The sequence below is a fragment of the Erinaceus europaeus genome, chromosome 2 (assembly GCF_950295315.1).
Source record: "Erinaceus europaeus chromosome 2, mEriEur2.1, whole genome shotgun sequence".
NCBI lineage: Eukaryota > Metazoa > Chordata > Mammalia > Eulipotyphla > Erinaceidae > Erinaceus > Erinaceus europaeus.
In genome coordinates this window covers 197,010,331-197,025,841 of record NC_080163.1, presented here as the reverse complement: position 1 = coordinate 197,025,841, position 15,511 = coordinate 197,010,331, and the positions used below count along the sequence as shown (strand labels likewise).

Here is a 15,511-nt window from a genome sequence, read left to right as displayed (position 1 = left end):
TCACCCCTCTCCGTCTCTACCCGTCAGCCCCAGGCTGCTCTCTGGGCCCCAGCTCCCTGCCGGAGCCACATCGGAATGAGCCGCAGTCCACGGACACTGAGTGGTTTGGGTTTTCCGCGCACCACAGCCTCCTGTGGGGGCGCCGAGGTCGTCTACTCTTTCTGCTGGGGATTCCGGATCCAGGGCACCCCCAGAAGGCAGGGTGCGGGCACCAGATGCTCTGCCAGGAGCGAGCCTGGCCCAATGGGAGGGAGCTGCTGTGAAGAGAGGGTCCAGGGGTGGGCAGGGCGCTCCCACTGTGGGCAGGGGTGGAGTGGGAGGGGCTGAAGAACTGAGCCCATCCAGTTCAGCTGCAACACTCTGCACAGTGCCAGGCACGGCCTGCTGCCGTCCACGCTCAGGGAGACACAGAAGCCCAGCTCCTGCTCTCCTGGAGGGAATGTTCTAGAAAGATGGCATTAATGTTATGCAAACAGACTCTCATGCCTGAGGCTCCAAAGTCCCAGGTTCAATCCCCCACAACACCATAAGCCAGAGGCGAACAGTGCTCTGGTTTTAAAAAAAGAAAGACAGGAAGGAAGGAAGGAAGGAAGGAAGGAAGACCGAAAGACCAACAATTCACCTGGCAGAATGTGGTGCCAAGACTGTGACCCACAGGCTCTGGACAAACGCAGCATGGAAGATGAAGGACATGGAAGGGAGCAGTGAGGAGGGAGCACCCCCTTTTTAAAAAAAGACTTTTTAATGTTTATTTATTTATCCCTTTCTGCTACCCTGTTTTTATTGTTGCAGTTATTATTGCTGTTGTTGATGTCACCATTGTTGTTGGAGGGAAAGAGAGGGGGAGAGAAAGACACCTGCAGACCTGCTTCACCGCTTGTGAAGCGACTCCTCTGTGCTGCCACCCGACTCCCAGCACGCCCTTTTAATTGATTTATTTTATTATTATTATTTTGCCTCCAGGGTTATCGTTGGGGCTTGGTGCCAGCACTACAAATCCTCTGCTCCTGGAGGCCATCCCCCCACACCCCATTTTATGGGAAAGGACAGAGAAATGGAGAGAGGAGGGGAAGAGAGAGGGAGAGAGAAAGACAAGACAGCTGCAGACCTGCTTCACCGCCTGTGAAACGATTCCCCTGCAGGGGGGGAGCGGGGGTGGCTAGGAGGGCTTGATCCTAGGTGCTGGCACGGGTCCTTGAGCTGAGTATTATGTGCTTAACTAAGCACACCACCGCCCGCCCCTTTTATGATCTACATTTAAATGTGTATTTATTTACTTGACTTGATAGAACAGAGAGACCGAGAAGGCAAGAGAGCGCCTGTCCCCACCCGCAGGGTCCACGCTCTGTGAGTGGTGAAGCAGGGCTGCAGGTGTCTGTCTGTCTGTCTCGCTCTCTCTATCACGCCCTTCCCTCTTGATTTCTGGCTGTCTCTATCAGATAAATAAAAGAGAGTGAAAATTTAAAAAAAAGAATTAAAAGAGAGAGAGAGAAGGAGAGGCTGAGCAGTAGCACACCTGGTAGAGGCACAGGTCGCAGTGCTCAAGGACCCGGGTTCGGTCCCCCAACCCCCATCTTCGCGAGTGCTAGAACAGCGCTGCGTCACCACTTGTGAAGCTTCCTCTCTGCAGGTGGGGACCAGGGGCTTGAACCTGGGTCGTTGTGCACGGTAATATGTGCGCTCCACACAGCTTGCCGCTGGCCAGCCCCCAGCAGGAGAAACTTCATCCAGGTGACGCACGCACGCAGGGTGCTGGGCAGAGAGAAGAGGGTGAGAGAGGGGTGAGAGGCGTCCGGGTACTGGGACAGTGTAGCAAATCCACAGTAGCAGTGCTGGGGGCTGGGCTGTCGTGTCCCGTGCGTGATGTCCGGACTATCTGATGGGGGGGGGTGGCTAAGGGCAGGTGGGGGGCCGGGATCACATGAAGGCTCCCACACTCGTGGTGGGCAGCTGCCAAGAGACATCAAAGAATCTGTCCCCACACAGAAACCAGAGCAGCAAACACAGAAAGTGAACAACATGCAGCCAGGATGTGTGTCCCACTCCAAAAAAAAAAAAAAAAAAAAAAGCGCCTTTCTTTCTGTTTCCCACGACCTTGTCTGGAGGATGCCTGAACTCCGGTGTGGGCGCAGGCGGGAAGGAGACAGAGCCCCCAGGGACGGGCCAGGATGTGACCCGGCCGGACTGAGCGGAACACCGCAGGTGTTAGGAAATACTTTCTTGGTGACCTTGACCCTGGGGGCCAGGTTCCAATTTTATCTACATTTCCAAAAGTCTCTCCTCTTCTTTTTGATAGAGGGTAAGAGACAGAGGGAAATAGGGAGGGAGAGACAGACGGACAGCACTGCTCCACCACTTCTGAAGCTTCTCCCCTGCAGGTGGGGGACTGGGGATTGAACCCGGGTTCCTGCACATGGTAATGGCTCTAGTCTGTTTTTAGGTTTGTCTTATGGAGGGGAGGGAGGGGAAGAGGGAGGGCCAGAGCATCACCCTGGCACATTACATGCCAATATTGAACTTGAGGTCTGAGTTTAATGCTTTATCAACTGTACCTTCCCTCTGGCTGCTCTTTTTTTTTTTTTAAAGATTTATTTCGTTTTTTACTTATTTACTTCATTTTTAAAAAATCTTTATTTATTTGATAGAAACAGCCAGAAAGTGAAAGGGGGAGATAGAGGAGACAGAGAGACACCTGCAGCACTGCATCACCACTTGTGAAGCTTTCCCCCTGCAGGTGGGGACTAGGGGCTCGAACCCAGGTCCTTGCGCACTACAACTTGTGCGCTCAACCAGGTGCGCCACCACCCTATTTCATTTTGTCACCAGAGCACTGCTCAGCTCTGGTTTATGGTGGTGCGGGGATTGAAGCTGGGACTTCAAAGCCTCAGGCATGAGAATCTCTTGCATAACCATTATGCTATTTACCCCTAGCCTAAGATTTATTTCACAAGAGATAGTTTCACATTAAAGAAAGAAGCCAAGGGGGTTGGGCAGTGGATCTGGGTTCGAGCCCCAGGCTCCCTATGGGGGGGGAGGGGGAGAGGTAGCTTCACAAACAGGTCGGCAGGTGTCTTTCTCTCCTACTCTGTCTTCTACCTCTCAATTTCTCTGTCCTAAGGGGGGGTGGAAAGGTGCCAGAAGTGGTGGATTTGTAGTACAGGCACTGAGCCCTGGTGACTGGAGGCATAAAAAAAGGGGGGCTGGGTTAACAGCAGCAGGTTAAGCGCACATGGCACAAAGTGCAAGGACTGGCTTAAGGATCCCGGTTCGAGCCCCGGCTCCCCACCTGCGGGGGGGGGGGGGGTTTGCTTCCCAGGCGGTGAAGCAGGTCTGCAGGTGTCTGTCTTTCTCTCCCCCTCTGTCTTCCCCTCCTCTCTTGATTTCTCTGTCCTATCCAACAACAACAGCTATAAGAACCATAGCAATAACAATAACAGCCACAACAAGGGCAACAAAATGAGAAAAATGGCCTCCAGCAGCAGTGGATTCATAGTGCAGGCATCAAGCCCCAGAGATAACCCTGGAGGCAACAACAACAACAACAACAACAAAAACCAGTCCATTTGGTGCCAGGAATGGAAGCAGGAACCCCAGACATACAAGTCTGAGCTAGTTCCCCAGGTCATACCCTCTTTAAAGATTTATTTGTCCTGTAAGTTTTTTGTTTGTTTCCCCAGAGCACTGCTCAGCTCTGGTTTATGGTGCTGTTGGGGATTAAACCGGGGACCTCTGGCGGCTCAGGCAAGACATTTAGCAACACATATTTGTCTTTATTCGTTAATATTCTTGTCTGTATTATTCTTTAAAAGCTCTCTCTCTCTCTCTCCCTCTCTATTTTGGCATAGCCATTATGCTATCTCCCCAATGATTTATTTATCAAGAAAGAGACTCTGGCATATATGTGGCAGGGGCCTGAACTCAAGATTTCATACTTGTGTGTCCAGAGATCTAAGGATGGAGAGGGGAAGGTTTGAGGGACTTGCAACCTTGGCAGGGTGCCCACCCCACCCTGCACCCCCGCTCCAGCACTCCCCACCTCCACCTGAGAGACTGTGCAGGGTGCGAGGGGGCTGTAAGTTACAGACTCCATCCTGAGCTTACAGTTTGAGGGGGCTGGAGTTGGCGTGGTGGAGCCTGGATTTGTGTGGCGAGAGCCACGGACCCTCCTGCTCACCAGCCTTGTGGAACAGAGGGGACATCCAGGGTGCACCCCCCAACCCCATCCAATGAGGCTAAGACTCACTGAGTCCAGGCCCCATGGCTTCCCCCCACCCCCACCAGTTCTGAAACTTTAACTTCAACTTCAAACTCTCACTGCCAGCAGATGGGGGGGGGGTGCTGGAGGGGGGAAGACATTGTGACATAGCCTGGGTGTGACAATGGAGCGGCTTGGGATGACATCACTGGGGGACATGCCATGGGGGAAGGCTCAGAGGTAGACTCTGTGTTTGGAATTCTAGAAAGATTTGTTTAAGGTGTGTGTGTGTGTGTGTGTGTGTGTGTGTGTGTGTGTGTGTGTGAGAGAGAGAGAGAGACAGACAGAGAGAGAGAGAGAGACAGAGAGAAACCTTTGACAGGAGGTGTGCTTCTGGACAGATGGGGAAGTAGCTTCTGCCTGAGGCACCTCCAGACTTTCTGGCTCAGTAACACACTGGGGGCCGGGCTATGATGCACCCACTCAAGCACAGGTCACTTAATGTGCAAGTGGTGAAGCAGTGCTGCAGGTGTCTCTCTGTCTCCTTCCCTATCTCCTCTTCCCCTCTCAATTTCTCTGTCTCTATCCAATAAATACGTAAAATACTTTTTTATTTTTCTATTACCAGAGGTTTATGATGGTGTGGGGGATTGAAGCTGGGACTTTGGAGCCTCAGGCATGGGATTCGCTTTGCAGAACCATTATGAGTTTTACCGCTGCCCAATAAAATATGTTTAAAAGTCTTTCTGGGGTTAGCAAGATAGCATAATGGTGATACAAAAAGACTCTCATGCCTGAGGCTCCAAAAGTCTCAAATTCAATCCCAGCACCACTATTAGCCAGAACTGAGCAGTGCTCTGGTTAAAAAATAAAATAGGGCGGTGGGTAGATAGCATAATGGTTATGCAAACAGTGTCTCATGCCTGAGGCTCCAAAGTCCCAGGTTCAATCCTCCGCACCACCATAAGAAAGAGCTGAATAGTGCTCTGGTAAAAATAATAATAATAATAATAAAATAAAGTAGGCGGTCGGACAGTAGCACAGCGAGTTAAGCACACGTGACATGAAGTGCAAGGACCAGCGTAAGGACCCTGGTTAGAGCCCCGGATCCCCACCTGTGGGGGAGGGTCAGTTCACAAGCAGTGAAGCAGGTCTGCAGGTATCTTTCTCTCCCCCTCTCTGTCTTCCTCTCCTCTCTCCATTTCTCTCTGTCCTAGCCAACGACAGCAACAATGGCAACAATAACAATAGCAACAAGGGCAACAAGAGCAACAAAATGGGAAAAATGGCTTCTAGGAGCAGTGAATTCACAGTGCAGGCACTGAGCCCCAGCGATCACCCTGGAGGCAATAAATAAATAAATAAGGGCCAAGAGGTGGCATACCTGGTTGAGCACACACGTTACAATGTACACAGGTTCAAGTTGCCGGTTCCCATATGCAGAGGAAAAGCCTCAAAGTGAAGCAGGGCCCCAGGTGTTCCTGTATCCTTCCCTCTCTGTCTTTATATTCCTCTCAATTTCTGGCTATCTCTGTCCAACAAATAAATGAAATAATTTTAAAAAATAGTAAGTGGCTGAGAGGTGGTGCATCTGGTTGAGTACATGTTATAATGTGCTAGGATCCAGGTTCAAGTCTCTGCTCCCCGCTTATGGGGGGAGCTTCATGAGTGATGAAGCAGGTCAGGCCTCTATATCCCCATTCCTTCTTGATTTCTCTATCAAATTAACTGAAAATAATAGAATAAAAAATGGCCACATTGGGGCCGGGTGGTGGCGCACCTGGTTGATCGCACATATGCAAGGACCCAGGTTGGAGTCCCCGGTCCCCAGCTGCAGGGCGAAAGCTTCACAAGTGGTGAAGCAGGGCTGCAGGTGTCTCTCTTCCTCTCTATTCTGCCGTCTTGATTTCTGGCTGTCTCTATCCAATAAATAAAGAGACAACAACAACAACAACAACAAAACTTTATTAAAAAAAAAAAAAAGGCTACATTTTAGAGCCTGTTGGTGGCGCTGTGTATAAAACACACATCTTCCTGTACACAAGGACTTTGGTTCAAGCACCGGGCCCCTACCTACAGGAAGTTTCACTAGTGGTGAAGCATGGCTGTGGGTCTCTCTCTCTCTCTCTCTCTCTCTCCCTCTTCCCAAGTTCTCTGTCTCTAAGATAAATAAATAAAATAATTGTAAAATGTTTCTCTGGGCCTCTTTTCTTTGGGGGGGGGGGGCTGAAGGCTTTGTGTGATCCCAGGGGCCTGTGCAGTGGGGGACCCCACCCACCCATCCTGGGAGCCCCTGACATCATGGGGCATTGTTGTGCAATAGCCAGCTGGCCAATCGGCTGCCGCCTACTGATATAATAAGTCCTAGCAACAGGCAGGGGCCTTGGGCTACCAGGACCTCGGCGAGGGAGAGAGAGGGAGAGGGAGAGCCTGCAGGCAGGTGAGTTCCCCAATAGGGCCCCTGCTCCAGCCCTGGCCTCTCGGCTTCTCAGTCTGTGCGCCTGGCTGCTGTGACCTGTCCTGGGCCAGCCTTCCACCCCAGCCAGCCAGGACACAATTAGGGGAAAGGTGCAGGAGGGTGAGGTACAGGAGCTGGGGAAGGTCCCTTAAACCTAGAGTTGGGGGGGGGGGGCGAGGGCAGGGACATGGGGATGAAAGGAGAGCTATTCACTCTTGTTTTTAAATTTAATTTTTTTTTTTTTTTTTTTTTTTACCAGAGCACTGCTCAGCTCTGTTTTATGGTAGTGCGGGGAACTGAACCTGGGACTTTGGAACTACACACATGAGTTAGTTTGCATAACCATTATGCTATCAACTCCTACCCAAAAATATTTTCTTTTTAACAAATATTTTATTTAATTTAATAAGAAAGAAATATCAGAACACTGCTCAGTTCTGGCTTATGGTGGCGTTGGGGATTGAACCTAAGACTACAGAGCCACTGGCATGAAAGTCTTTTTCAGAACCACTGTGCTATCTCCCTGGCTTCAGGGAGATAAATAAATATTTTTTAAAAATATTTATTTGATAGAGACAAATCAAGACAGAAAGGGGAAGACAAAGAAGGAGAAAGAAAGATATATCTGCAGCACTGCTTCACCATCTATGAAGCTTCTCCCATACAGGTGTCCACCGGGGGCTTGAACCTGGGTCTTTGAGCATTGTATAATCACATATGCTCTACTGCATGAGCCACTCCTGGCCCTTCAACAATTTTAATGTTTTATTTTATTTATTCACTTATTGGATAGAGATAGACGCAAAGGGGAAGAGACACCTGCAGCACTGTTTCACCTCTTGTGAAGCTTCCGCTCTGCAGGGGGGACTTGGGGACTTGAACCTGGCTCAGGGTGTGTTGTGATGTGTGTGACCTACCAGGTGTGCCACCACTTGGCTCCCAGCCCACAATTTTGATATTTTATTTTATTTTTTTTAATTTTTGATATTTTCTAAGGATCTGTTTACTGAGCTGGAGGGATAGGCTAACAGTTACGCAAATCACTTTCATGCCGGACACTCTGAGACCCAAAGTTCAAACCCCAGTGCCACCGTAAGCCAGAGCTCAGCAGTGCTCTAGTGACTATTTCTCTGTTTATTTCTCTCACTAAAATAGAGAATGTTGGGGGTCGGGCAGTAGCGCAGCTGGTTAAGCACACATGGCACCAAGCGCCAAGGACCAGCGTTAGGATCCCGGTTCGAGCCCCCGGCTCCCCACCTGCAGGGGAGTCGCTTCCCAAGCGGTGAAGCAGGTCTGCAGGTGTCTGTCTTTCTCTCCCCCTCTGTCTTCCCCTCCTCTCTCCATTTCTCTCTGTCCTATCCAACAATGAATGACATCAACAATAACATTAATAACCACAACAAGGGCAACAAAGGAGGGGAAAGGTGGCCTCCAGGAGCAGTGGATTCATGGTGCAGGCACTGAGTCCCAGCAATAACCCTGGAGGCAAAAAATATATATAGAATGTTATTTTAAGAGATTTATATACTTATGAGAAAGAAAGGGAGTGAGAACCAGACCATCACTCTGGCACATGTAATGCTGGAAACTGAACTCAGGACTCCATGATTCTTTTTTACTTTTTAAAAAAATTTTTTAGTATTTCCTTTTTGTTGCCCTTGTTTTTATTGTTGTTGTAGTTATTGTTGTTGATGTCATCATTGTTGTATAGGACAGCGAGAAATGGAGAGAGGAGAGGAAGACAGAGAGGGGAGAGAAAGACAGACACCTGCAGACCTGCTTCACCGCCTGTGAAGCGACTCCCCTGCAGGTGGGGGGCCGGGGGCTTGAAACCGGATCCTAAGGCCGGTCCTTGTGCTTTGCGCCACGTGCGCTTAACCCGCTGCGCTACCGCCCGACTCCCTAGGACTCCATGATTCTATGACTCAACACTCTAACCACTGTGCCACCTCTAGGCCACCTATTCTTGTGTGTATGTATTTATCGGTTGAGAGAGACCAGAACAACTCGTCTGACATATGAGATGCTGGGGACTGAACTGGGAACCGAGGCATGCAAGTCCTTCCCTCTACCAGCGAACCACCTCCCTGCTGTGAAAGCAGCTCTTATTTATCTATTTTTGGTCACCTGGGCTATCACTGGGGATCAGAGCCCACACAACTCAACTCTTCCTGGTGGCCTTTTTTTTTTTTCTTTAATAAAAAGAGACAGAATGAGTGATAAAGTAAGGGAGACAGAGAGAGACACCCACTGTAGGTGGGAAGTGGGAGCTTAAACCCAGTCCTTGTGTATGGGAATGTGTGCTCTCAGTCAGGTGAGCCATCACCTCACCTGTCAGGTTTCTTACTATTAGATAGAAAGATAGACAGACAGACAGTACCGAAGCATCATTCTGGCATATGTAATGCCAAGGATAGAACGTGGGATCCAAATTCAACACTGGCCACTGTGCCATCTCCCAGGCTGTGGTCCCATCAGGGCTTAACTAAAAATAAAAGGACCGGCAAAATAGCTCACTTAGATAGTACGCTGCTTTGCCATGTGTGCAAACCAGGTGTGAGCCTGACCCCCACTGCACTGAAGGAAAATTTGGGTCTGTGAACTTGGTCTCTCTCTCTCTCTCCCTTTCTATTTCTATTAAAAATTATTGTATTATGCAAAAGAGAGAGCATGGGTCAGAGCAACATTCAGCTTCAACATAACTGGTGCCAGGAATTGAACCTGCAGCCTCTGGGCCTCAGGCGGCAAGCTGGTGCTCAAAGAGGCTGAGCTCTCTCCCCAGGCTGCCCGCTAGCTCTTTAGGAGTGCGGGGAACCGGGCTTGAGAGGTGGCTTTGGAGCTCCGTGGGCCTCTCTGACCTGCTCTGGGCTCAGCCCCACCACCACCTGGGTGGCCCTGCTGTGAGTCTGCCCCTGTGCCCTGGGCAGTGACTTACTGGGTGGGCACTTGTCCGCAAGGCCAGCAGGTGCTCCAGAGGGAGCTAGGTCAGCAGGGCCTCGGAGGCAAGGAGAGGGCTGCCCCAGTTTCTGGGCTCTCCTCCCCTAATTCAGACTCTCCCATCAGCTGACCCCCCAAATCCCTTCCTAACCCATGCAGGGGCAGTTAGACTGGGCTCCGGTTTTCAGGGCAGCCCTGCAGTGGGTAGACCATTGGCTCTCCCCAGGCCGGAGCTGGGGGGGCAAGGCTCAGAGAGGGCAGGGACTCTGCTGGAATGTTCCACACAGACTGTCACTGATCAGCATGGTTACTGATGACGGGGATGCTGCTTCCTGTCAGCCCCCCCACCCCAGCCCTGGGCCGGTTGGCAGATGGACTCCTCCACCTCCCTGCAGCCCCAGGAGGCGGCCGGCAGTTGGCACAGCAGCAGCATCATCTCTCAGAGGAGGAGAGCAAGGCAGACTTGGCCCAGGGGGTTGGCAGATAGCTCACTGGGCAGAGCACACACTTTCCCATGCATGAGGACCTGGGTTCGATCCCCAGGAACCATACAGAAGGACCATGAACAGAGGAAGCTTCATGAGCACTGAAACAGTGCTGGGGTGTCCATCTCTCACCCTCTATCTTGTTTAACAAATTCATTGTTTTCCTTTTTATTTGTTTTCACTTTAGATAGAGACAAATTGAAAGGGGAGGGGGATAAAGGAGAGAGAGAGAGACACCTGCAGCCTTGAAGCCCTGCTTCACCACTTGTGAAGCATCTCCCCTGCAGGTGGGGACTCAGGGCTTGAACCTGGATCTTGGTGCTCGGTAACATGTGCACTCAACCAGGTGTGCCACCACCTGGCCCTTCACCCTCTATCTGACCAAAAAAAAAGTCTGCCAGGAGCTGTACAATCATGAAGGGATGGAACCCCAGTGATAATTCTGGAAGCAAGAGAAGGAAGGGAAGGAGGAGAGAGAGAGAGAGAGAGAGAGAGAGATAAAGGGGGGAGGAATGGAGAGAGACAGACAGACAGAGAAACAAATTGGCCCAAATCTTTCAGCAAGTATGCGGTTGAGTCAGGATTTGCTCCCTGGCTCCAGGATCGGAGTCCCCTTCTCCCTCCCTTGGGGTGGCTCCTGGGGATCACGACACTGTCCCGGCCTCAGAATTGGGCTTCAGTCTTTCCTCTATTGGCCTGGCCACACCACTGGAGGGACCCAGGACCAGAGGAAAACACATCCTCTGAGGCTCAAGTACCTTTCAGGGCTGGGGAGCCGGCACAAGCGCCAGGGCACGGACAGGACTGGCACACAGGAGTTGCCAGGTTTGATCCTGGGCACCCCGACAGCAGGACTTGAGCAGAACTTTGGTCAACACGGTTCAAGCAGCCAACCAACCAAAAAAAAAAAAAAAAATCAGATTCACAGGAGGCAACCTGTGTGCTTGGCCGAGTGTACCACTGCCTGGCTCATGAGGATGATGATGATGGTGATTAATATAAGTTGATAGAACAGACAGAAACTAAGAGGGGAGGAAGGAGTGACAGACAATGACAGACACCCGCTTCATTATTATTACTATTTAAGTCGATAGAACAGAGAGAAACTAAGAGGAGGAGGGGGAGACAGACACCTGCTTCATTATTAGTATTAATTCAAGTTGATAAAACAGAGAGAAACTAAGAGGGGAGGAGGGGGCGACGGACAGAGTGAGAGACAGACACCTGATTCATCATCATCACCATCATCATTATTATTTTAAGTCGCTAGAACAAAAACTAAGAGGGAAGGAGGGGGCGACGGAGAGACAGACAGCCAGACACCTGCTTCATCATCATCATCATCATCATCATCATTATTATTTTAGGTCGCTAGAACAAAGAAACTGAGGGAAGGAGGGGGCGACGGAGAGACAGACAGCCAGACACCTGATTCATCATCATCATCATCATCATCATTATTTTAAGTCGCTAGAACAAAGAAACTAAGAGAGGAGGAGGGGGCGACGGACAGAGTGAGAGACAGACAGACACCTGCTTCATCATCATCATCATCATCATCATCATCATTATTTTAAGTTGATAAAACAAAGAAACTGAGGGGAGGAGGGGGCGACGGACAGAGTGAGAGACAGACAGCCAGACACCTGCTTCATCATCATCAACATCATTTTAAGTCGATAGAACAAAGAAACTAAGAGGGAAGGAGGGGGCCACGGAGAGACAGACAGCCAGACACCTGCTTCATCTTCATCATCATCATCATCATCATTATTTTAAGTCGCTAGAACACAGAAACTTAAGAGGGGAGGAGGGGGCGACGGACAGAGTGAGAGACAGACAGCCAGACAAGTGCTTCATCATCATTATTATTAAGTCGCTAGAACAAAGAAACTGAGGGGAGGAGGGGGCGACGGAGAGACAGACAGCCAGACACCGGCTTCACGGTTCACGGTTCACGGAAGCGACGCGACGCGGCAGGTCGGCGCAGCCCGGCGCTCAGTCTCCACCACCCTTATTATTATCATTCTTGTCGTCACCATCACCATCACCATCACCATCACCATCACCACCATCACCACCATCACCATCACCACCATCGTCACTCATCTGGCAGCACCGAGAGACGCTGAGAGCGCAGGAGGGGGCCAGCCAGCCAGCCAGCCAGACAGACAGACAGCCAGACAGACGTGCAGCCGGCTCCCCCTGCGGGTGGGCGCGGGTCCGGGCGCGGGTCTCTCCCTGACCGCCTCCCTCTCCCCTCCCGTCCCCTCCCCTCCCCAGACGGCCGACCCCGCAGCCCCGGGCCTCTCTCCCGCCCCCCTCCGCCCCCCGGGGGGACCATGGCGACGTCCAGGCCGCCGGCGGCCGAGGAGGACAGCACCATCCTCATGGCCAAGGAGGAGCTGGAGGCGCTGCGCTCGGCCTTCGAGTCGGGCGACCTGCCCCAGGCCGCGTCCCGCCTGCGCGAGCTGCTGGCCGCGTCCGAGAGTTCGCGGCTGGACGTGGGCGTGACGGGCGAGTCGGGCGCCGGCAAGTCGTCGCTCATCAACGCGCTGCGCGGGCTGGGCGCCGAGGACCCGGGCGCCGCGCTCACCGGCGTGGTGGAGACCACCCTGCACCCGCAGTGCTACCCGCACCCGCAGTTCCCCGACGTGACCCTGTGGGACCTGCCCGGGGCCGGCTCGCCCGGCTGCCCCGCCGAGCGCTACCTGAAGCAGGCGGACTTCGCGCGCTACGACTTCTTCCTGCTCGTGTCCCCGCGGCGCTGCGGGGCGGTGGAGGCGCGCCTGGCGGCCGAGATCCTCCGGCAGGGCAAGAAGTTCTACTTCGTGCGCACCAAGGTGGACGAGGACCTGGCGGCCAGCCGCAGCCAGCGCCCGTCGGCCTTCAGCGAGGCGGCCGTGCTGCAGGAGATCCGCGAGCACTGCGCCGAGCGGCTGCGGGCGGCCGGCCTGGCCGAGCCCCGCGTCTTCCTCGTGTCCAACCTGGCGCCGGGCCGCTACGACTTCCCGCTGCTCGTGGCCACCTGGGAGCACGACCTGCCGGCGCACCGGCGCCACGCGGGCCTGCTGTCCCTGCCCGACGTGTCGCTGGAGGCGCTGCGGCGCAAGAAGGACATGCTGCAGGAGCAGGTGCTCAAGACGGCGCTGGTGTCGGGCGTGATCCAGGCGCTGCCGGTGCCCGGGCTGGCGGCCGCCTACGACGACGCGCTGCTGGTGCGCTCGCTGCGGGGCTACCACCGCAGCTTCGGGCTGGACGACGACTCGCTGGCCAAGCTGGCCGAGCAGGTGGGCAAGCAGGCCGGCGACCTGCGCTCGGTCATCCGCTCGCCGCTGGCGGCCGAGGTGTCCCCCGAGGCGGTGCTGCGCCTCTACTCGCAGTCGTCGGACGGCGCCATGCGGGTGGCCCGCGCCTTCGAGCGCGGCATCCCGGTGTTCGGCACCCTGGTGGCGGGCGGCATCAGCTTCGGCGCGGTGTACACCATGCTGCAGGGCTGCCTCAACGACATGGCGGAGGACGCGCAGCGCGTGCGCATCAAGGCGCTGGAGGAGGACGACGCGCCCGCCGCCGCCGCCGCCGCCGCCGCCGAGAACGACGACGACGACGAAGGCGGCCTGGAGGCGGCGGGCGATGGCGCGGGCGGCGGCGGCGGCGGCGCGGACCGGCGCGGCCCGGGGGAGGGCGGGGGCGAGGAGGCGCCGCTGTCCACCCGCAGGAAGCTCGGCCTCCTCCTCAAGTACATCCTCGACAGCTGGAAGAAGCGCGACTTGTCCGAGGAGAAGTGAACGCTGCGGCCGCCCCGTCGGGTGGGAAATGAACGCTGTGCCCCCCCCCCCCAGCCCCCGCAGCCCGAGTCTGAAGAGAAAGACCCGAAACCTGACGAGACCGCTGGGCTCCTGTGCTGACTGCGCCTGCGCCTGCGCTGCCGCCGGGGGAGGGGAGGTCGTCGGGTCACGAGGGAGGGGGGGAGGTCGTCGGGTCACGAGGGGGGGAGAGGTCGTCGGGTCACGAGGGAGGGGGAGGTCGTCGGGTCACGAGGGGGGAGAGGTCGTCGGGTCACGAGGGAGGGGGAGGTCGTCGGGTCACGAGGGGGGAGAGGTCGTCGGGTCACGAGGGAGGGGGGAGGTCGTCGGGTCACGAGGGAGGGGGAGGTCGTCGGGTCACGAGGGAGGGGGAGGTCGTCGGGTCACGAGGGGGGAGAGGTCGTCGGGTCACGAGGGAGGGGGAGGTCGTCGGGTCACGAGGGAGGGGGGAGGTCGTCGGGTCACGAGGGAGGGGGAGGTCGTCGGGTCACGAGGGAGGGGGGAGGTCGTCGGGTCACGAGGGGGGAGAGGTCGTCGGGTCACGAGGGGGAGAGGTCGTCGGGTCACGAGGTGGTCGGTCACAAGGGAGACGGGAGAGGTCATCGGGTCATGAGGGGGTTGTCGGTCACGAGGGGTTTGTCGGGTCATAAAGGGTGAGGGGAGAGGTCGTCAGGTCACAGGGGAGGGGGGAGGTCGTCGGGTCACGAGGGGGTTGTTAGGTCATGAGGGAGGGGAGGAGAGGTCATCGGGTCTCAAGGGGGGGGTGTCGGGTCATGAGGGAAGGGGAGAGGTCGTCAGGTCACGGGGGAGGGTGCGGGGAGGGGGCTCGCCCCCATTAATCCGTTTTCAGTGGCACAGAGGGAAATGGAGAGAGAGGCACCTGCAGCAAGGCTCCACCACTTGAGAAGCCCCCCAGCCCCCGCAGGTGGGGCGATCGATTCACTGACGACATTCTCTATATTTGTTTATTGGATGGCGATAGAAATGGCGGGCGGGGGAGGGTAGACAGCGTAATGGTTCTGCAAAGAGGCGCTCGTGCCTGAGGCTCCGAAGTCCCAGGTTGTTCAGAAGCCCGCAGAACCCCGTCATAAGCCCATAGCTCGGAGCTGGGCAAAGCTCTGCTAAGAATAAAAAGGGAGTCAGGGGAGTCGGGCGGTGGCGCAGTGGGTTAAGCGCACGTGGCGCAAAGCGCAAGGACCAGCATAAGGATCCCGGTTCGAGCCCCCGGCTCCCCACCTGCAGGGGAGTCGCTTCACAGGCGGTGAAGCAGGTCTGCAGGTGACTTTCTCTCCTCCTCTCTCCATTTCTCTCTGTCCTAACAGCGACATCGATGACAATATCTACAACAACAGTAAAAAACAAGGGCAACGAAAGGGAAAATATATATTTCAAAAAAAGGCAGAGGAATGGAAAAAGAAAGAAAAAGACACAGAAATGGAGAAGGGGAGGTATAGGGACACCTGCAGCACTGCTCCACCATTTTTGAAGCTTCTCCCCTGTAGGTGGGGCTGTGCATGAGGCGGGTGCTGGAGGCGGGTCTGCTGGGCTGGGCAGATCCTGACATGACTTTCCATGGGCGCCTCCCCATATGGAGAGGTCTCCTGTCAGAGGATCCTCTCGCCCTTGGACC

General features: G+C 54.4%; 1 protein-coding gene across 1 annotated transcript; it reads left to right on the top strand.

The window, feature by feature from the left end:
• The first annotated feature begins 6,570 nt into the window (after positions 1 to 6,570).
• IRGC (immunity related GTPase cinema) lies at positions 6,571 to 13,963 on the top strand. The gene is made up of 2 exons (XM_007532903.2): positions 6,571 to 6,635; positions 12,359 to 13,963. Exon 2 carries the CDS (start codon positions 12,418 to 12,420, stop codon positions 13,861 to 13,863), a length of 1,446 nt encoding a protein of 481 aa, XP_007532965.2. The 5' UTR covers positions 6,571 to 6,635; positions 12,359 to 12,417; the 3' UTR covers positions 13,864 to 13,963.
• The last annotated feature ends 1,548 nt before the right edge of the window (positions 13,964 to 15,511 follow it).